This window comes from Helobdella robusta, assembly GCF_000326865.2.
Source record: "Helobdella robusta unplaced genomic scaffold HELROscaffold_53, whole genome shotgun sequence".
Taxonomy (NCBI): domain Eukaryota; kingdom Metazoa; phylum Annelida; class Clitellata; order Rhynchobdellida; family Glossiphoniidae; genus Helobdella; species Helobdella robusta.
This window is the reverse complement of record NW_008705278.1, coordinates 788,263-811,259: the sequence shown is the minus strand read 5'-3', so window position 1 is coordinate 811,259 and position 22,997 is coordinate 788,263. Positions and strand designations below refer to the sequence as shown.

General features: G+C 31.8%; 5 protein-coding genes across 5 annotated transcripts; 3 read left to right on the top strand and 2 right to left on the bottom strand.

Annotated features, from left to right (window-relative positions):
* Positions 1-686: 686 nt before the first annotated feature.
* HELRODRAFT_193532 (hypothetical protein) lies at positions 687-2,944 on the bottom strand. Its single transcript, XM_009028149.1, has 5 exons — positions 2,725-2,944; positions 1,614-1,837; positions 1,199-1,262; positions 820-1,125; positions 687-789 (listed from the first exon to the last, which is right to left on the bottom strand). The coding sequence occupies exons 1-4, from the start codon at positions 2,884-2,886 to the stop codon at positions 877-879; spliced, it is 699 nt and encodes a 232-aa protein (XP_009026397.1). The 5' UTR covers positions 2,887-2,944; the 3' UTR covers positions 687-789; positions 820-876.
* A 1,768-nt stretch (positions 2,945-4,712) lies between these two features.
* HELRODRAFT_86673 (hypothetical protein) lies at positions 4,713-5,574 on the bottom strand (the record flags this gene model as incomplete). The annotated part of the gene is made up of 3 exons (XM_009028062.1): positions 4,713-4,822; positions 5,148-5,322; positions 5,443-5,574. Coding segments are annotated over 3 exons (417 nt in total), but the record flags the coding sequence as incomplete, so codon positions are not given.
* Positions 5,575-8,428: 2,854 nt separating this feature from the next.
* On the top strand, positions 8,429-11,856 carry HELRODRAFT_193531 (hypothetical protein). The gene is made up of 6 exons (XM_009028148.1): positions 8,429-8,876; positions 9,187-9,447; positions 9,734-9,839; positions 10,463-10,904; positions 10,968-11,070; positions 11,334-11,856. Exons 2-6 carry the CDS (start codon positions 9,406-9,408, stop codon positions 11,586-11,588), a joined length of 948 nt encoding a protein of 315 aa, XP_009026396.1. The 5' UTR covers positions 8,429-8,876; positions 9,187-9,405; the 3' UTR covers positions 11,589-11,856.
* A 1,572-nt stretch (positions 11,857-13,428) lies between these two features.
* HELRODRAFT_179303 (hypothetical protein) lies at positions 13,429-16,742 on the top strand (the record flags this gene model as incomplete). The annotated part of the gene is made up of 2 exons (XM_009028147.1): positions 13,429-14,860; positions 16,177-16,742. The coding sequence occupies 2 exons, from the start codon at positions 13,429-13,431 to the stop codon at positions 16,740-16,742; spliced, it is 1,998 nt and encodes a 665-aa protein (XP_009026395.1).
* A 4,049-nt stretch (positions 16,743-20,791) lies between these two features.
* Positions 20,792-22,757, top strand: HELRODRAFT_179302 (hypothetical protein; the record flags this gene model as incomplete). The annotated part of the gene is made up of 2 exons (XM_009028146.1): positions 20,792-20,870; positions 22,270-22,757. The coding sequence occupies 2 exons, from the start codon at positions 20,792-20,794 to the stop codon at positions 22,755-22,757; spliced, it is 567 nt and encodes a 188-aa protein (XP_009026394.1).
* Positions 22,758-22,997: the final 240 nt, after the last annotated feature.

Genomic DNA, 22,997 nt, shown 5'->3' with positions numbered 1-22,997 from the left:
TTTTAATGAACTGATTACCCGAGAATAAATTTTTCAAATTTTATGAACTAGATACGGCAAAAGAAACGACAACGTGGAATCAATAATAATTAACAATATGGCCAGCCTGAAGACATTACTTCAAAAACTTGCCGATGATGTTTAGAAATTTCTGGGAAATGTCATTCTACCCTCAAAAAAAATTTTCAAATTTTTATTATTTATTGATAAAAAATGATTTTTTTAAAACTCTTTCACAAATTGTAAATTTATGATTAAGTTATGCCTTAACAAGCTTATAAGCATTTAATTTTTTTAATACATCGTTAAAAACGCTACTCGTTAAAACATTCAAAACGGTATCTTCACTAACTTTAACAAGAGAAAATAGAATTGAGTTGGACATGATGTCATAGAATTGTTTTGTTAAAAACACAGATCTGTTGTTTTAATTTAACTAGTGTTATGGTTATGTTAATTTGTCGTATTTGGGTGATGTTTACAAGGGGTTTTCAATTAATATTATTAATAGATAAAATTTGTTTGCTGTTAAAAGGTTACAAAGTAGTGTTAGGTTAAAAAAGTTACTTAAAAGGTTACTCATGAGTCGTGAAAACTTTGATATAAAATTATACTAGCTCTGAAATGAAAATATTTAGTTTTAAAAATATCGTATTTAAAATTCAATTGTAGCAACACATTGTCAAAAATAACAAAAGTTGGTTTTATTCGTGTTATGTTTCTTACCCATTAAAAACCCAGATAAATGTAAAAAAGAATAATGAAAAAAATAAAATCAATAAACAAGCGTTGATTTAGCGTTTGTATATTATTCTATAATTGACTATAATCTCTTTAAAACGATATATTACCAATTCCTTGACCGATCTATTTTTTTTAAAAGTTAACTATTGACTGCAAAGTATTTCCTTCATTATCTGCCTCTACCAAGTCTGAAGTATTTACGTAGATGTGATTAGAGTATGATAGAAGTGACGCTGGGCGGTTCGTACGAGTGTGGCTTACCTGGTCCTCTGTCGTAGCTGGATGTGGTGCTGGAAAGAATGACGAGACGACTCGGAGGCGATTTTTTGGTTTATGTTTCGATAGTGTATTGGGCATGTAGTCATTCTCGCCTCCGATGCACTAAACCGAAAATATCAAAAAGTTTTATTCAGACAATTTCAACAAAATGCTAATCTGCTACTGCTGCACTCACGTCTATTATTCCAGTTCTGAATAAATTATTTTCCAAGGCACTGACCCATTCCAACATGGAAGTTCTATGAATTAATTAAATTAATTAATTAATTATATTAAAAATTTAAATTTGGCAATTATTTTTTAATACTTTAATTCAAACGTTATTTTAAATATTTGGCAAGCTAGACATAAATAATCTTAACTTCAGCGTTCAATCTGAACTGTCGAAAGACTTGAATGAAGATTAACAAAAAAGCATTTGGCTCGTTTTTACAGTTTTTGGCTTTTTAGCATCTTAATAAATATAACTGATAATAAATGGAAAAGTGTTCAATCCAATTTATCGAAATGAAAAACGCAATTAAAGCATTTAAATGAAAAAATTTACACAATCAATCTTAAAACGAAACACTATCTTTCCAACACGAGACCTGTTAGACGGCGATAAAGAGAGTACTCTACCTTTCAAAACAATCGAAAATATGTGTTCGCAGTTGTGAGATTTTTTCTGACTTGAGAGGACATAGAGACACTGGCTGAGGTCAATTTTTCCCGATGGGACACCTCTGAACGCATCGTCTTCTGACAGGTAGTAATCCATGAATGGAATCTCTGTGTTCAACATGCCAAACACGAACCACCTCTTTACCACTTTCTGTAAGAGGAGCGAAATTGGTACGATATTTTATTTTGTTACATCTATTGTAGATGTTATTTGATAAAATGTTGTTCATTTTTTTTAATCAAACGATATTTTACTTTATCTATTGGACTTGTTATCGATTGAAAGATTGGGTGGTTTATGGTTTTTATTTATCAAACTTGATTGATTCACTGTGTAATATTTTTTAATTTTGCCCCGTTAAATTTAAAAAAAAACATTTTTTCTTAATTTTCAGTCAAACTTTGGTCACTTATGTTTATTTAATTTTGATAATAATCCGATTTTTTTTTATGACAAATTTGTTTATGTGATAACAACAAATTCCTACGCAGTGTTTTAATCACACAGAGACGCACGCACACACACGCACACACACACACGCACACACACACACACAGAGTCGCTATCACACAAAGCATTATTTACTAATATTTGTTAACAGCTGATAGCTTCATATTGTTTGCAACTAATACTGATGAATGGACCATGTCTCACAAACATACACGCACACACAAACTCACACACTACACACACATAGATTTGTTCGAAATATACTGTTTCAAATATAATAAATATACTTTTTAATATACCTATGTATATAAATGACGTTATTAACGTGTAGTATGTCCAATGTAAATATTTGCTTATGAGACATTTGAAATCATTTCGAATAAATCTCAATTTAAAAAGGTTATATCATATGTAAATCATTGATACAATACAATACAACACAAATAGATATATAACTCTATAGTTGCATGTGTTGTATTAGTTATTTATATATATATTATATGTATATAAAGTTCTGAGTACCATCCTTACCTCTTTCTTTCTGGTAGAAAGTAAGTAATCCGGTTTAAAAAATGAAATTCACCAACCCTAAGAGAGGATCCAAGCTTAGATTTGTCAGGCAGTTTATAAAGGTAGCCCTGTTTGATGATTTTCTTACTGAGCGTTCGACAAGTTGCAAACAATCCCATTGTGGTGTGCCGCCGTATGTGATGATTCGTAATCGCGGCTGTTGTAGTGGCCTCCATCATCCAGTTAAATTTAATTTTATTTTAATAACATAAATTGGCAAATTTCATGGCTGTGACACAGAATAAAACGGTTAAATTGAATAAATGTTGTCAAGAAATCTTAACCGCTAAAAAATAAACAGTTTTGGTTGAAGAGATGTGAGTTAGGATATGATTATATAGATTTATTATCCTGAATGTATTCATTAGCCGTTTATATAATTCACATCCTAGTTTAAAATAATTGCGCGACAGTACGTAGTTTCATAGTTTCTGACAGCATAGCTCATTCATCTCGTAATTAACATTGTCGAACGTATACATGTATTGTACATGATTATTTACATATGTAAAATGAACACAACTACATATATTCATGTACGTACATATGTACATGAATATATATTTAAAATGTAAGTTATAAAGTATATCTAGTTATATGTAACGAGAAAATAGTTATATATATATAATATAATTTACAAAGGTTTGCCAATGTTAATGCTAATGATTGTCTGCTATTGCTAAGGTGATTTTGTTAAGGTGATATTGTAATTGTTAAATGTCATACTATTATTCTCTATATTTAAACAGAGTTTGGAGTTTTTATGAAAAAAATATTTTTTTTTATTTTATAACTTCAGATTAGTTGGTTATTATCGTCAAAAGGTTTTTTTTTGTTGAAGATTTATGCCAACAGATATTAAGAATTTCAACTCCCATTTTGTTATGAGATTAGAACATAGGTAAGTGATTGGTTTGTAATAATCTACTGGAACTTAAAAATGGAAAATTTTGGCTTACCATATTATCAGTCCTCATGACAAAAATGTCAATTAGATTAAAAATTATTACATTTTTCATGACAAAAATATTAATTAGATTAAGATTTATTACATTTTTCATGACAAAAATATTAATTAGATTAAGAATTATTACATTTTTCAAAGGGGATGTACAAAACATGTTAGCATTCTGTAACTTTGGAAGATTAAAATGAACTCTTAAAACTGTACTACGCCGAATTGTTGCAAAAAACTCATGATATACAGTAGAAGAGACAACTAACATTAAAACTGATTCAAAATATACCAAATACACAAATGTAATATTTTGTTGTCCATCTTAGCTAGGAGTTGTTCTGATGGCCACCTCCTAATTCTTTTTCACATATCGAGTATATCTAACTTGCCCATCAGCCAGTAGGTCAACATAGTTCCTTTGCCCTAGGAATAGTAGAAAAAAATATAATGCTTTAGTTTTTTTTTAAATTTTATAAACAATTTTAAAACTTAACGTGTCAAAAAATTAAGAGAATGAAAAACTATGACGTTCTTTAAATCTCTAATAGTTTCAAATGGGGTGATAATTTTAAGGAAACAAATGAAAAAATAAAAACAAATTTTTTAAATCCACGTTCGCATAAAAAAGCTAAAATTTTTTTTTTTCTTTGCTAATAGTTTAAAAAAAACCACTTCAAACCCTCAGACGCAGGGTGTACAAACAAAAAAAAAGACGTACCTTAACTTCAACATGCCCTCTTTTTACTAAATTGAAATGTTCGTAGTTTCTCAATTCCAGGTATGTAGATTCTGACAGATGAACTTTTGAAGCTTTAAAAAATATTACGTTAGAAATATAAAAAAATATACTAAATATACGACTATGAATGTTGAAATTCTTAAACTTATGACTTGAGTCCGCCTCTGCAACATCAGCATCAAAAATTACATTAACATTGGCTACATCAACAACCAACATAACAACAATGAGTAAAAAACAAATTATATATATATTTTAACTTTTAATGAAGAATTTAATTGAAAAAGTCTACAAATGTAGGTGTATCTTCAAAATGTACCTGCTCCAGTCGACTGCATACGTGAAGCGGTGTTGATACTGTCACCAAAGAGGCAGTACCTAGGCATTTTGTTGCCTACTATGCCGGCCACGCAAGAACCTGGTCACATTTTAGATGGTAAGTTTTATTCATAAAATGTTTTTCACAGTTTAGATGGTAATTTTCATTCATCTAAGATTTTTTTATCTGCTGCTGTCTTGCGAAATGAAAACAAGGTTAAAGTAAATTCAATATTGAACGTTTTAGATGAATTAGTAGGTAACCACGAGACAATTCTATTGAAATAATCTAGAAAAAAACACACACCTGTTCATTGTAAATTTTGTTTGAATAAAAATGAAAGATTAAATGTAAATGCCATTAAAAAAAATGTATACCAATTTGTCGGTTATTTTCATCACAATTTAGCTACTAGTAACGTAACAACCTGTATTGATCCCGATTTTTAATTTGATTTTAACATGATCTCGTTCAAAATCCAGCTCCTTAATTTTTTGAAGGATATCCAGACACATGTTAGCCACTTCGAAAACATGACGCTGTCCATTTCTTACTGGAACTCCACTCACAACCATGTACACGCTTCCAATTGTCTCCACCTTACATATCAGGAAAATATTTCATCATCTGCTAAATCTTTATTTTCATAACATTTTTGGATATTAATTATATTTTAATTTAATTTATATTTTGTGGTAAGATTTCATAATTTAATTAACCTTGTATACATCGTAGCAGTCAATGATAGTGTCCAGTAAATTATACAAAGAGTTGAGTATGTCGATGATTTTTATCGGCGAACAGTTCATCACAATTTCGTTAAAATCTACGATGTCGCTAAAATAGATGGTTGCTGACTGGAGAATAAATTTTGGTTAGTTAGGAAATATTTCAATCACAAAAGAGCAAATATTTACTTGAAAGGTCTCAGCCGGTATTGGCCCATTTTTTAACTCTTTGACAACAGATTTTGGTAACATTTCACAGAGTAGTTGCTCATTCTTTTCCTTTTGGTCCAACAAATTCTGAGCTTGGCTGTTAAACATCGAAGAAAACTGTTTCAGATTTCTGATTGTGGTTTCTGAATTTCTATAATTGAGAAGGAACGCAGGGACCAAAATCAACATGGCGCATGAATAAAATATCACACCTGTTGACGAAGACAAGAAATCTCAATAATACTTTAATTATACAATTGTGAAACGACTGTATGTAGCACATTAGTCTGCGACAAATGTGTATTATTTTCAATAAATCACCAATATCACCAATAAACATTTCATCAAAATTTGTATCGTAAAAATAGATTTTACTGAATGAAATATCACAAACTCAACCCGTGATGCATCGGTGCTGCTCAGGATAGAAACAGTTCTCTTTAGTTTTCTCAATTATTATGGTTTTCACGTCACTGAGTTGTTGGTTGAATTTGTTGCAAACAGTGAACCAGTGTCCAAACGTGCCGTCCTCAACGGAAAAATTTGTAATTGATTTGACGTACGTGTGAAAATCATTCGCGATAGGGTCATTTTCGGAAAATTTGCTAGAATCGATGAAGTCTAAACGAAGATCAAAAACATTCTGTAAGCTCGATCCACCGGCACTGTAGTTGCCAACAAAGAATATCTCGCTAAAACTGTCAGAAAATTTTCCGCTATAAAATTTGCCGAAAGCCAGAAAGCATAAAGTCGACATTTGTTCATGAACATTCAACATATGCAGAAACCCATAGACGTGCAGAAATGTATATTTGGAAAGAGCCACATCATAAAAACTCGGAGCAAATATATAAATGTATTTATTGAGTACGCTGTATATGAACATCATGTAAGTGTAGTAAACATCGCAATCGGTTGAGTTTCTACCACGAAAGCCACCTCGAATAGAGTCTAAGAGCTGAATAAACCTGGCCGAATTATTGGCACTCAGACCACTATCTCGTTTCGATGCGTCTAGTTCTGAGGTTTGTGGGAGCCAAGGAAGATTGCGAAATCTGTCCACTACATTGTTTGTTTTGTTGGTCACAATTTTGATGTCGTCGTTGTAGTCCACGCACCATGATCCATTGTAGACGGTGAAGTTGGCTATCCTGTCATAGTTAAAGTTTAAAGTACTCTGCTAGTGACTTTTTTTTATCTGCTTTTCTAGTTAGTTTACTGATGTTTGTAATTATTTTTAATCGATTAAATGTTTAACAAAATTGAAAGTATAAACTTAAAAAAATGAAGAAGGAGAAAGAAAAAAAAACATTATAAAAAATAATTTAAACCAAGTAAATAATTTGTGTAATGAAATGAACTAATATGTCATTAAATAAATAAACAAATGAATGAAACAATGAGCTAACGAACGAATGAATCAATGAATAAATGAAGGAATAAATAAATATATGACTTACTTATTGTTTAAATATTTCTCAGCAAATATGGCTCTCTCATTGATGATAGCCGTGGTTAAATCAGCCATAGTGTATGCAAACAGGGCTTTGTTGTACATACCCTCAAAACTCTTCAACGTCTTACTGTATAGAACCAACTGCCATATGATGACGGAAATGAACAGCAGAACTGGAATTGTGGGCAGCCCTAATAACCTCACTCTCTGTAGGTTAATCCCGCGAACTGTTGACGAGTCTACAGTTACGAATACGTACTCGAGTTTACGTACTACTGATTGTATCGCTAGCTTGCTCTTGAAAATTTTGAAAACATTTTGTACGTGATACTTCAATTTTGGCATTTTTATATATTATGATCTCTACCAGGTCAATAAAAAATCACGAAAAATATATTTTACGAGTTAAGCCTTTTAAACGTTTATTTATATAGAGATTGATAAGACATTAATTATTTGGAATAACATATGAAATGTAAATCGTTCACTTATTTGAAGAATGCTTCAGTCAAACTGAGCACATGTGACCAATTAAGAGGCCATCGAATAAATTGTCTTCCTCACTAAACTAAGTATTTTTTCAAATTTAACGAAGATGTCTTACTCTTTGTTTAAGTTTTGTTATTAATCATCGTCTTATTTTTATTTTAAATTACTTTGAAAGTTTTTCTTAGATTTTGGGTATGTTTGAAGTTGTAACATCGACATTAACTACTTAGAAAATACACAGCAGTCATGCACGTATGTACAAAACCAACACATCACACAGTCATATTAGATTGAAAGACTATCTTGCAGTTGAACACAGCCACCGCAACAGATAAAACAGGAACTTTACCACTTCCGCCACCAAAATTATAACAGTTTCTCTTCAAAATTAAAGTTACCAATGAAAAAGTCAATAATAATTCATTGTTTGATTTTTCAACATAATTTTTTTTCGATTTTAAATTTGTTCTTGCTATTGATGACGTTTAGTTGTTATAATAAAATTATTTAATTTGATTTCTGTGGCATTTAAAAAGTTAACTGAAAGAAAATTTTAAAGTTAAAAGTGCCAAAACGCTCAAACGTCACACAAAAAAAAACAAAATATTTGTAAATAACCATTTATAAACAATGAGTATTGTTTATAAATGAAAATTGTTTACAAATCAACCATCTATATAATAGTTTATATTAAACTTCATATAAATCTTTTTTTTTGAAATAATTTATTCATATTTTTCCTTATTATTTATATAATTACTCAAGTGTAAATACAAATTGATTTTTCTAATTTTTAATTTAGGATCGTTATAATGTAAAAAAATGTATTTAAAGTTAATCACATGTACATTATACGGAGTCCTCACATTTCATATAGTCCTATTGAAAGATATGGAAGACAAAATTTATTTGACTAGCAAGCAGAATCTTACATTTCTTGGTAGTTCAATAAATGAAACTTTGAACTCTGAATTTGACGCAGTTTACTATTTGAAAAAAATGAAGTTTTTTGACAACTATTCCTCAAGACAGATAAATTTTCTGGAGAATTCAAATAAACGTCATACGAATCGGAGTATTTGGAAAAGAGATGTAATCACGGACCCAAGTGCAATAAAATCCGATGATGATTTGAAAAATCTCTCACCGGATCTCATCCAAACTAAATTTCCTATCTACAAGTCGGAGTTTCTGCAACTGAGCAGTTACCATTACAGTTCGAATTCAGGGTACTTAGAAATGTGCGATAAGGGAAAGCAAAAAAGTGAAGGTTTATGAATTTGAAGAATTTTTTTTAAAATTAGTCTTCTTTATTAATTAATAGATAAATAATATTTAAAATCAATAAATTAGATAACCTTTTATTAGGACTTTTCTAATTAATTACGATTAATAAATAAAAAACTGGTGATCCACCAGCTGTTAAACTGAGTGGTCTATTAGAATAATGGTTATATTGCCTGCTACTACTGTTATAGTTACTAGTTTCGATGGCGAATAAATCCTATCTTATCACATACCATTCACGTGTATCTCATCACATGTAATGTGTCTTTGTTGTTGATACTTGAAAATACCAGAAAGAGAATTGTCGAATAAAAAATCGACCAATCTAGCAGACAAACGAAATTGCTCCCTTCTTTGCGGCCACAGCGTGACACCCCTAAGTATTGACCTCGCCTGCAGGGCTCTAGGCTTTGAAAAAGGTTTCAAGGTCACTGTACTGGATGGATTCAGCGGTTACAAGAAGCGACGAAACGATAGAATCATACAGTGTGATAGATCCCACATGAAGTTTGATGACTGTTATGACGTCATGCCATCATCCTTACTCTGTCGTGGTTATTATTCGGTTGAGGTTTTTTTTTATGGTTTAAATGGTCTCTAAGTAATTTGGAGTGTTTTTAAAGTTCAGTTATATTTTTTGGATCGTCATAGCAGCGTACCGTTTTTAACGTGCCATGACTTATCCATATTGATTTGGTGTGTTTTAGATTTATAACTGAAATAGGAAACAATTTTTTGTAGATATTTCATTTTGAAGTTTTCCAAAAAATAAATAAATTTCATCTATAAACGTTAGCGCTGATTAAAATGCATTTATCTTTCATCTGTTGAACGCCGAAGGCTCAGCGTTCAAGCCATTTTACATCAGATGCCAGAACTCGCAACCCGATGCCCTACACTGGTCGAGGCAGACCGTCGATGGAGTCCACAGAATCGCTTATTACAGGTTCACCCCTCAAATGCCTCCCAACAAAATATGCGCCGCAGGTCTGTTTGTCTGTCAGTCCGCGTTTTCTGCACTATAACTCATTCACATGTATTCATTTGTGTGTCTATGATTGTTTGCGCACATTCTGTAGTTGAAAATTTGTAACTTTACTTATTCAGTATCGTTTTGTTGTAGTTTATTATTTTATATAGTTAATTTATTAATTTTTATTATTATTATTGTTACTACTACTGTTGTTTATTCATCTACTTTGAGGGATACAATGTGTTAGTGGCACAGAAACAACTCTTCGCACCTAATATTTTCTGTTTATACTATATTATGTTACAAGAAATTGTTGTAGAGTTTTGAAACAATGTGTTAATCGTAGTCTAATTCCTAATTTTATCATTAATACTACTAAGAAAAAAGCAATGTACGCCGAAAATAAATTCAAGTGAGTGCATGACATTAACAAACACAGCTCAGCTCAGCAGTACGAAACAAAACTAATCTTGCATTCTTCTCAGAAATAAAATAGCAAGATGGCCAATTGATTGTGGTTGAGATCGAAATACCATTATGTTAATTTTTAATTAGAATAATTTTCATCACTACCTAATTTAAATTTACACATGAAGGTTGGAACGAGCACGCAGCGTTTTTATACTGCCAGCAGAGGAAACGCTATTTGGGCTCGTACACTGTGACTGATTCCAAAAGTGGAAATTGTCGCAAGTTTGATTGTTTGAGGAGGGATAAGACATTGGATTCATGCAAATCCAAAATTATCCCCAGCAGCAACCAAACAATTGCCATCTGGTGCTACTTCAGCTACAAACACGAGTTCGCCGACATGGTGAAGACGATTAAAATCACCCAAGTAAATAACGGAACAATCAACTTGACTTTGGTAGTAGGGAGGATTAAAAAGTTTAAACTGCAAAGACTGAAGAATTTGAACTTTGACTGTGAAGAACTCTCAATTGTTGGCGATCCACAGGCTTCTAAATTTAATTTACTTGATAGTATCTTTTTAGGAGTTTACTACGTACCTAGTAACTCGAAAGATGTTTCTATTAGGTATGTATAGACGATATTTCAGATTATGTGACACATGAATTGTGAAATGCTTGCATCTAATAGGTACGTCAATTCCTGTTACAACAACAGGGACTTTTCTATTATAGGATTCACTTATTGGAAAAGCGAACCGCAAGATTTCAAATTTGCCCGCATCCAGACGAAGGTTACATTTCATTTCTGATTTGCTCTAAAAAAATAATAGATCAAATTGAATGGAGAATATTTTAGAAAATATGTAGCGTAGAAACTTTAAATTTTCCTAAACTATTTAAACTATTGACATCGTAAAAATCAAACGAGGACTTGTAAAAATCTTTCAAATGTATAAAAAGGTTTGCAATTCGAAATACTTTAAAATATTGAAATAATTTTTTAATCAAAGTGAGACACAACAAAATACAAAATGGACATTTCCCCAACCAACAGGACTATGCAACGATTGGCATCTCCTTAGGCTCAACCCTACTCTTTCTGTTTCTATCCATGATTGGAATATTTCGAAGAATATTTTCGAAGAGGAGAGAAAAAATATCCACAGCAGAGACCTCTGCTCCATTTTCGTCCAACGCGTCGGCTCCTATTGGAAGTTTAGAATTAAGTGCAGATTCAAAGTCATTTTTTACCATTAACATCACTGAAGATGAGGACTTATGGGATCTTCATTTGGAAATGAATTTCTGATAGTACATCAACTGATTTGAAATTTTTTTTGAAGAAAATGCTTATTGCTAACTGCCTCTTTTATATTGTATTTTAATCTCAATGATATTTCAGATGTTATTAACGGCTCATATAATTGTTTGACATAAAATCAATAAGTGAATATTTACCTTTTAAGTTATTTTTGAAAGATAAAATTAACGTTTTTTCAGCTTTTTTTCTCTTTATCTTTCAATAGTAGTAAACTTTGTACAATTTTTACTGAGAAATAGTAGTTTCTTAAAACTCATTCAACTCTTCATAAGTTTTTCTTACAAAAACTTTATAATTAAAAGTTATATAATTAGATAAATTAATATGCATATAATAACTCTTTGGTAATAACTATAACGTGGTTATTAAAATCTGGCTAAGATTCTAACTGAGTGACAAAAATCTAAGTAATTTTTTTGGACAAGCTCTTGAAATTTGTACGAAACATCAAACAACGAATGTTAAAATTTGACAAGGAAACTACATATATTTAAATTAGCAAAAAATATATTTAAATAATTTTTCAGCAAAATTTCAAGATTCAAAAACACTCTGGTGAACGTTTATTTAAAGTTTATTTTTCAAACTCAGAACTTTCGAAATAATTATGAAATGAAATGGAAATTTTTATAAAAAAATTAAACTAAAAATTACTGAACAGTAGTACTACACTAAAAAAATAATTGTAAAATTGGGAAACTTGATGAAAAAACGCATTAGCCACACAAAAGGAACTAAACGTGCATCAATATTATTACATAATGGTAATTATTAAACAGACAATTTCAGCTGTTACTGTTGAAATCAAACCAATAAGCACTGAAACGAGTAAAAATCTGCCTGAAGCCTACCTCCCGAGATGTTTTATAGCTTATTTGAAGGGTCACACACTCTCGATGAAGCGCTAAGTCTTTATATAGTGCCAATTTTCACGAGATCTCCATTCATAGAACATTTTTGGCCCTCTAATAAAATCTCTGAGAAGCAATTAACACACTGCTTAGCACGTTTTCTCGGTGTGAAGTAGATCAAAATAGAATGCACACACACCACACAGACACATAGCACAGCACACACACACACACACACACACACAAACACACACACATATATACACACACACGCGCACACAAACACACGAACGCAACCCACACAAACACAAATAAACACACACTACATATACACACTCACACACACAATACACATATAACACATACGCTGTCATTAATGTAAGCAACCTCACTATCAATTATCTTCTAATTAATTTTCTAAAGTATCAGGCATGTGAATACGCATTAACCCAGGCATATGATGGGCTGGAATCTCTTGGCATTTGAACCTGGTCATTGCTACAGCGGGAGCAGATGCCTTAACCGTTACACTATTTTGCTGTCCAAACTGGAATATAGGAGTAAAACTCATACTTTTATTTAATAATATATATATATATATATATATATATATATTTATAAAATATGATTATATATTTTATATATAAATATATATAAATATATATATGTTAGATATTTGATAAATTTCAATATATATTTAATTATATTTGTACATACATATATGCTTACACACGTACGCACATATATCTATATAATATAATATTATATTTATGAAACTTATATACAAACACGTGTGTGTGTGTATATATATATATATATATATATATATATAATATAAGATATATATTGTGCACACGGAAGGCTCTTCCAATTCGTATAAATGAAGTGTACGAAAGCTTTTCCCCGTGTTGTGCATGTAGGAGGCAGATGTACGCAACGATGTACGTTCGTAATTTGTGTACACCATCCGTTAAATAATGGAGAATAATTACAATAAATTGTCGTTTATTTTGTCGTTGTTGGCGGTATGCTTTTGTTGTTGCTGCTGGCCCCTCGCTGTTGCGTTGAGAGTTCAAGTGGCCGATGACGTGGCGCCGGGATTCGAAGTCATCAACCTGAACGCTCGCGGTTACGGATACAAACTCGTTACTAATATTCTGGATCAGGCGGACAACCAGAACTCTAACGTCGTCCACAATTTCAAATCGTATGACAGCCCCAACCATCGTCCCAGCTGGATTCCTGATCTCGGGAAGACCGACAGAATTATAAACAACCATGCATACAACAACATGCCTGCTCAAAACGCTTTACACCAACCTAATAATGACAAAATTAGAAATATTTCAAACCACTGGAATAGTGAATTAAAACAGAAGAGCAGAGAACGAGACAAATGTTACAATTCATTCAAAATCCTCGGTGACAAAATATTCGACATCACTCCAGGCGGATCAATTGTGACGACAAACTACCTATCCAACTTCACCGACTGCAAATTTAAATTAACTCTCAGACACACAACTTCCAGTAGGTACAAATCAAGAGATCGAACCATCACAATCAATGTCGTTACTGGAGAAAATGTTGCCAGATTTGTCGAATATTCTTACGATGGAACTCTCCTGGAAAACTCGCCTGCACTCTCCCTCGTTCAGAGCCTCTCAGATCTCTACGCTGTGACTGGCGGCGAATTGGAAAACATTTGTGCCTTCCAACCACTTTGCATTTCGTCGTGCATAAATGGGATCACTGATGAAACAAAAAACAAAGACGCTCCTTTTAAAAATGTGAAAGCAGACGACAAAGATGGCGATAAAATTATCAAAAATAGTTTCAATTTCAACAAGATGAAGCATTGTAAAACAGCTGACGTGTACAAAAATCGAAAAGTTGCCAGTGGGTCTTCAGATTTTGTTAGGGACGCCTATTGGTATTCAATTGTTGATGGACCGAGTCATTTTTTCGAAATCTTTCAGCCTGAAAATAACTACAACGACATCATATACAACAGCAATTGTAAGAGCAACAACAACGTCGAAAGGAAAAACCATCACAACAACCGCCGCAACAACATTAGAATCAACAATAGCAACAGCAACAACAGCCACAACAACAACAACAACAACGACAACAACAACAACAACAACCACAACAGACATACAAGCGTTCAGAGCAACGACAACAACATGCACGACGCGAGTAACGAGCAAATGAATGGTATAAACTGCCGACCTCCCGCGCTAATTCGTACCTTACAATCGTCAGACAAATTCTCCGACACACAATACATGCTCGTCGTTATGGCGACACCTATCAACAATAACATTACGACAAATTTTCAAACAACTACCTGCAAAATTTGGATAAATGTAAAGAAGCGTAATAATACCAGTTTAAAATTTAATGGTAACTTAGTTTTATTTGAATTTTATTTGTTACAGTCTTATTTGTTAATGTTTATACTTTGGTCGTCAATCTCTATAGTAATGTTTTTAACTTTTTTTTTGTCAGTTTTAATTCTATGATGAAATTTTTAAAAGAGCTAGAATACCATTTTCGTTTTATAATAATGAAGATGTTCTGCTGTTTCAGTGAAGAAGGAACTCATATCCTCGGTGCTTTTTTATTTGCAATGAACATTTTGGACTACGCTATACGTTGAAAACTGTTTTTTTTTTGTGTTTTTGTCTCAATAAAAACTTGTTTGTTTGACATGAATACAACACTAACCTTTATTCCGTTAAATTTTACGCTTCATTAGTTATCAGTCATAATTTATGTACATGTAATGTAAATGTTGTTGTTGTTGTAGCATTATTGTATTAGACTTTGTCGTTGCTGTTGTTGTTTATGATGTGACTATGCGGTCATTAAGACAAGTGTTGGTGTTTTTTCTTTGGAGCTAACAACAACAACACAGCTCCTATGCCTGTTTGCAAAGAAAATTCTGCTCTGCATTTAAGTGATTCTGTTTGCATGTGCTTCTGTGTGTGTTAATGTGTATGTTTAAGATCCCTCTTTTCTCTCTGTTTCTTTTTCTCTCTCTGTCTCTTTCTTTCTCTCTCTCTTTATTTCTCTTTTTCTTTTTCAATGTCTATACATGTGTTTAAATATATATTATATGTGTATTTGTGTTTCTATGTTTTTATGCATGCGTGGAGGTATGTATGTTTCATACGTGTGTGTATAACTAAATGTATGTTGTTGTTGTTGTTAAATGTATGTGTTGTGTATTATATAGATTCGTGTGTATGTGGTATGTGTGTGTGTTGTATGTGTGTGTGTATTGTATGTTTGTTCAGTGTGTTTGCATGGTAAGACTTTATGTATTATTATATGATGGAAAGCACTTGCTTAAACGTGACACAGCGGGTACATTCGTGTCTATGTACATTAAATCAGTTTGAAAGTAAAGTCTATGAGATTGTTGATCATTTTCATCTGTTGTTCTCTTGTAAGTGACTGTGTAGAACAATAAACCATCACGAAATTTTATTATTATATTATTTTGGCAATCTTATCGGGGAGAGATTTTACTAATTTGAATTTTCTAAAAATTAGCGAATGAATCACAGTTGAAAGTGTAAATTTTCATTTATTTTCACGTTTGAAAACCTCTAATTGATGTATATATGTAATTAATTTCGATTGAAACAATAATTTTAGACAAACAACATAAAAAATTTTTTAAATATTTTACTAATCAACAAAAACTTATTCAGATAAAACATCCAAAAAGAAATCATCAAATCACCAGAAGGACGATGGAACGATAGATAGCACGAACGCAAATGGAACGAACGCGAAAGAACTCCATAAATTATTTTCAACTCAAACTCACAAGCCACCTGCTAACAAACAAGTGGAAAAAACCATTATAAAGAGCAAATCTATCAATAATTCAGCCTCCATCCATCAGCCGATACAACAGCCAAAAAAACTATCAAACCGCCAGCCAAATCGCAAACAGCGGTCGGCCCTCGTGAAACCAACAAACGTCGTCCACATATCAGAGTCTGCACACGGCGATCTCATAACCATCAACAAAAAATATTACGAGACACTTTCTTTCAAGAAGCGGCCCAAACACGCTGGAGAGGGTAACGAAGGGGTTGATTGGTGGTCGCCGGAGGATTTCTTTGAAATTGATAATTTTTCCGGGGTTATTCGATTGAAGCATGGTCAGAGATTGGATTACGAGAGCAGACCCGTCATTGATTTCACGGTTGTCCTCACTACAATTGACGATCCGAATTGTGAGTTTGATGTTTTAAATTTGAAAATTTGACATTCATTCATTCGTTCGTTCGTTCATTCGTTTGTTTGTCCGTTCGTCCGTCCGTTCGTTCATTCATTCATTCATACATTCATTCATCGCATTTAAATTCAAATTCATACATTTATTTTTGTTAATTTTGGAATCTATAGGAAGCAATTAATTTATTTTATGGCTTATAGGAAAGTACTTATATTCAAATTAAATTCGGCGTGTGAATTCTGTTTGGTAGTTCAAAAATTTTGTTTGCTAGGTTTTAATTGAATAAAAAAAATTTTTTCAAATAAATAAACTAATATATTTTCAGGTCAAAAAAAACATTTTATCAAAAAATTTGAAAAATCGATTCAAAAAATCTCTAGTTACATTCATTAAATGCAAGATGTGCGTTTAAAGTCTCTTTCTCTCTCTTCCTTTCTCTCTCTTCTCTCTCTCTCCCTTCTCTCTCTTCTCTTCTTTCTTCTCCCTCTCTCATTAAAATTTAAATCGACTGCGCATCGAATGTGGACCAGGTACGTTTTTTTTATTACTTAATTCAAATTTTAAATGATCAAATAAAATATCTGCTGCAGCTTAATCATATCCTGAAAATTTTAAATAGAATTATTTCACGTCATACATTCAAAAACTTGCGGTTTAAACAAATGAAAAAAAATCATATTGGTTTATTTACAACACCAACAACATAGTCGCATTACGAATATCATCATCTATATATGTTGGTAATAGACCATAATTTTTACAATATTCTATAAATTCTACCGAATGTTTGGCGTTAATATGTTTGTAGTTCGTTTTTTCGATTTTTCTCACTAAAGTTTTTTGGTGAACGTTTAGTTTATTAAAATTCAAAATAAACTTATTTTTCGAATTCATGCTGCAAATAAGGCCATATTTCGATTCCGAATGAATCATCGTCAGTGCTCCTTGTTGTATATATATATCATCTATATATGTATACATCGTCATTATGTTATCAGTTCATCTCATTATCATCTACGTCACGTTTTACGTCATCTTCGCAAGCAGAAAGCAACTGAAACATGTATAACACGATGACAACATGATAAATGTTACAATTTTCCATCGCTATTTCTTTCCGCAGCTGTCGGTGAAGAAGAAAATATTAAGCATGACATACATGGCGCTAACGGTGAGCTTTAAAATGGTCAGACGCAAAATTTATTATATCCTCCCTGGCTCCTGATATGAAAACTAGACGTATGTCCCGAGATGATCACATTCAAATTTCTCCATGTTTCAAATTCTTCCACCTTTCAAATTCTTGTTATTAATTTTTTTTTATTTTATGTCGCATGTTCATCTGGCAGAATGTCTCTAACTTTCTTTTTCTTTTACACTCTCTTTCTCTCTCACTCTCTTTCCTATCTTTTTTCTATTTCTACACACGCAGATAAATAAATATATATATATATATATATATATATATATATATAGTTGATGAGAAGCAACGATAATTGGCGCTATATAAATACAAAATTTGATTTTATTTGATAGTTGAAAATGCACGTATGCTTATTATTATGCGATTATTAAGAGTGGGACTATATCTAAAAAATTGTGCTATTGAAAATCAACTCTACCGATCTTATAGCAATGATTTGCTGATAGTTCTTTTATCATAATTTTTCGAATTAAATAAATAAATTAATAGAATAAAGTATTGCAGAATTAGTCATTTTTAATTCTTTTGAGTAAGGTAAATAGAGTTTACACAGTGATACATTGCTCACATAGGCCAAATATTATGCAAGGTTGGCTGAGACATTAATCAGTAGGACAGCGTTTAAAAGCTTTTACACGCCAGTATCTTGTACGAAAAATAATAATTGATTTGTTGCGCCGACGAAAGATATTTCGTTTGTTGATGTCGTAATGTGATACAGTATCTAATGATATTTGATAACATGTGACATTTGATGTATGATATGATATACTTCGTCTGTTGATACTGTAATGTGACACAGTTTTTAATGATACTTGATATCGTGTGACATTTGATGTATGATATGATGTTACGAGATTTATGGGATGGAGACTATTATGAAGTAATTATACAGTGTTTAATATATTTCGTTCTTTTCGCTTAATGCTTGCTAGTGGTGCTAAGCTATGTGTTTCTTCTAAAAATTAATTTCATATATTACAAAATTATTATTCAGATAATTTAGATGTACGACTAGATGTGAAACACTTAAAAGTATACTTATTTTCGTATTGAATAATGTTGACTGGGTTAAATTTTGACTGAGATTGTTACATTTTCTGTTGTTTCTTCTTCAATTGTTTTGACATTTTTATTATTTTTTAAAACTATTTTCATTAATTAAATAATCCGAAATAGTTTAATAAATATTTTAATTTTTTTTCTACCTTTTTTTTAAATCTCGAGAGTCGTCAGTGATGAAACACTGCTGCCTTCTCACTGATAGAAAAAATATCGCGGAATGTTTTATTTCCATTAAAGAATTCGTTAAGGCAGCAAGTGGGAAATTTCCAATTAGAATCCCTCCATTTATCTGCTCGCTATAATTTGCTTTTTATCTGATTTGATTTTATCTTTCTGGCTTGAAAACGAAAACCTTTTCCCGAAGCAATATGCCCATTTTTACGATTTTTTAATTTTAATTTTTAAATGTTTAAAAATCTTAGTGTGTTAAATTAATACTAATGTTTGATGTGTGATGATTCTAGGAATGAAACATTAAAATAAGGTTCAATTTTATCTTCTAAATATTAAAATTAAAAAAATTTTTAACGGGTGCCGATAACTTTTTATGCAATACATTCTTTAGACGTAGATATTTATGATGTCTCAAACTTTACAACAATTTTTTAAAATCCTCAGTAAACTTTTGTAAAATTTTATCTGTTATGTTGCAATTGCAAAGAAGTGAACATTTGACTGTATCTAGAAAATTTTCCCTAATCCCCAAAAATGTTCATAAACTAATAGGAGCGTCAATTTATAGTGACCCTAATTGTTTTTTTTAACACTTGTTTATTGCGACAGCTATCCAAATAGCGTAGCACTGAATAGGAATGGAGAGACTGAAGGTTTAGTAAACTCATAGAATTTCATTAACCGTTTCGATCAGCCTAGGGACAACGTTGGAAAAATAACGCATGAAATAAAAACCTGCCTCCTCTTTCAGCATTTTACGAGCGCTCTGGTGTTTCGTTAAAAAAAACGAAACAAAAACAGATCATAAATTTTGTGATCTGAGTTTTTTTTCTTGACTCATCTTTTTTTCCTTCAATTTTCTTATCGGTTGAGTTCACAGACGTTGTTTGCTTAGAAAATTGTTTATTTTCTCAAATAATTGCTTTTGAAAGGCTTAACATTTTCAGGTTTCATTTTATTTTTTTAAAAACATTTTGATTTAAAAATTATATTTGCATCTAATAATAATAAAATATAACTCCAGTTCAACTTAATGATTGGATTAAATTTTAACTAAGAAGCAGTTCAGAACTTTAATGTTCTGAACTTGTTCTTTAATGTTCTGTTACAAATTTAGATCACTGAATAAAAACAGTTCACAATTTATATACTCCGTTACAATCAAATAAATAACGTTTGAAGCTGAATGTTTTATTGCTTGAAGAATTCCTCTGGAAAAATTGCGTGCTTCTCTTGTAATAAATTCTTGCTTCCTATCAGATGTTTGCAAGCAGGACCTCCAACAAACTTTTGGAAGTTTTCTCTGCATCTTTTGTGCTGTTGGATTAAATTTTAACTAAGAAGCAGTTCAGAACTATAATGTTTTGTAATATTGTCAAAAATTAACATTACCTACGCATATGAATATATTTTTTAGACGTGTCATATGATTTACTGTAAATGAAATAGAAGGAGAATATAAAACATTTACTTTGAAATGTTTACATGTGATGTTTTGAAAGGAGTTTATTATTCAATTTTATTGATTTTGTTATTGACGTAAACATAAGTGACATTTAGTCAGCCAAATAAATAAATAAAAACCTCAAATACTGACTTTTTTAAACTAATGCGACCACGATAAACTTTCTCCAAAATGGTGCATGGGTTTGTGCCCACGGCCAACTCAACTCACAAGAAAGCAAAACAGCCGAAGTATCGCGAGCTACTGAATGGTGACAGTTGAATGGAAATGCATGGCTCTAGCTCGGAGCATTTGTTTGCCAAGACATACATACACCGTGCGTTTCTTTGTTGGTTTTGTTTAAACAAGCTGCAAATAATCAGATTTATTGAGCGACGGATGGTGGTTTGGAATTGATTATGTTTAATTCTATTTGCAAATTAAATTAATAATTAGTTCTTGTGGTTGTTAGACAGCTGAAGATATAGAAATCTGGTTTTTTGCATAAGTTGCGTCATTAAAATGTGTCTTTTACTATGGGATCTTAAACGGGACAGTATTAATTGATTCATAATTTTTGTATATTTTAAAATTTCTTTTACTGAAGGTATATTATTAGTGTGTTTAATAATTTTAAATAATATGTTATTAAAGCAAATGTTAAACAACGAAATACTGCTCTACTTTTTCATTGAATAAAAAAAGCGAAATCATAAATGTTTTCTGAGTTATGTGAACCGTTCAATTACAGCCGATAAAAGAGGCAATGATTAAAGCAGAGCCGGATCACATCCATCCATGGTTAATTGTTGTCGTCTCAAATTTCTCCAATCACCTATAAGCCTTGTAAAAAATGAACTAAATATATTAGTGGCGAATTCTAAAAATTCATCCAGAGTTGCTTCATTTGTGGAGTAATTGTTTAAATATTAACTTATTCTAAATAGTTATTTGAAAGTGAATTCATCTAGTTATTTTCTGATGTAAAAAGATCAACACTTACCACGGATGCATGGATTCAGGCGTACACGCATGGGCTAGGTGGGCATGCAGATGCGCGCACATGTGTGTGTGTGTGTGTGTGTGTGTATTTGTGTGTTGTTGCTGTGTATCTGAGAGTATTAAGAGAGAAAATAACGACGGGTTTCCAAAAAGTTATATACACTGTATGAAAGCACGTTTCATACGTTAAGATGCTGCTGATGAAGATCACGAGGACGATGAAAACACGTTTTGTATATAAAATATTTCGATATCAATTTATCTATTTAAATTATTCTACAAAATCTGAATAGTTTTTCGCGAGAAAAACTATTTATTACGCGATCTGTAGTCCAGTTAATCTGCTCTAGACACTTGATTTAATGGTGGTGGAGTCTAGAAATGTAATTATTCATGCGGACTGGCTGGGATTTATTAATCTGCATGAAAATTTGTTGTCGGTGGCGTTACGCGATTTACTTTATTTACATTTTCACGAAATTTTTTTGTCTCCTCTACCGATCGTGTTTCTTGAAAATATGCTCCCTGTAAGAGTTAGTAAGATGGTTAGTGAGATGTTGAAGATGACGCAGATGATGACAATGATGCTGACGATGACGACGACAATGATGATGAAGATGATGATGTTGAAGATGATGATGTGGATCATGATGTTGATGATGTTGAAGATGATGATGTGGATCATGATGTTGAAGATGTTGGAGATGATGATGTGGATCATGATGTTGAAGATGTTGAAGATGATGATGTGGATCATGATGTTGAAGATGTTGGAGATGATGATGTGGATCATGATGTTGAAGATGTTGAAGATGATGATGTGGATCATGATGTTGATGATGTTGGAGATGATGATGTGGATCATGATGTTGAAGATGTTGAAGATGATGATGTGGATCATGATGTTGAAGATGTTGAAGATGATGATGTGGATCATGATGTTGAAGATGATGATGTGGATCATGATGTGGATCATGATGTTGATGATGTTGGAGATGATGATGTGGATCATGATGTTGATGATGTTGAAGGTGATGATGTGATAACATCACAATACAAAAACACTTACATCAACATTAATGTCTGCCATCGTCAAGTTAATGTGGTAATGTTAACTCAGCAAGAAAAACAGGATGTGGATGAAGTGCATAACTAAGATGATGATGAAACTGATAATGATAATTGAATGAGAGTAATGATGAAGATCAGGAACGAATCTAGACAACGGGGGCAAAAATTTTGAAATTTTACTGGGAGCAATCCTACCACCCCTTGAATCAGCCACTGAAAAAGATATTTTATATTTTTTTCATCAAATTGGCAATAATAATGATGGCGATGGTTTAATGATGTCATGATGTATGATGACTACAAGACATATAACACTCATTGTGAC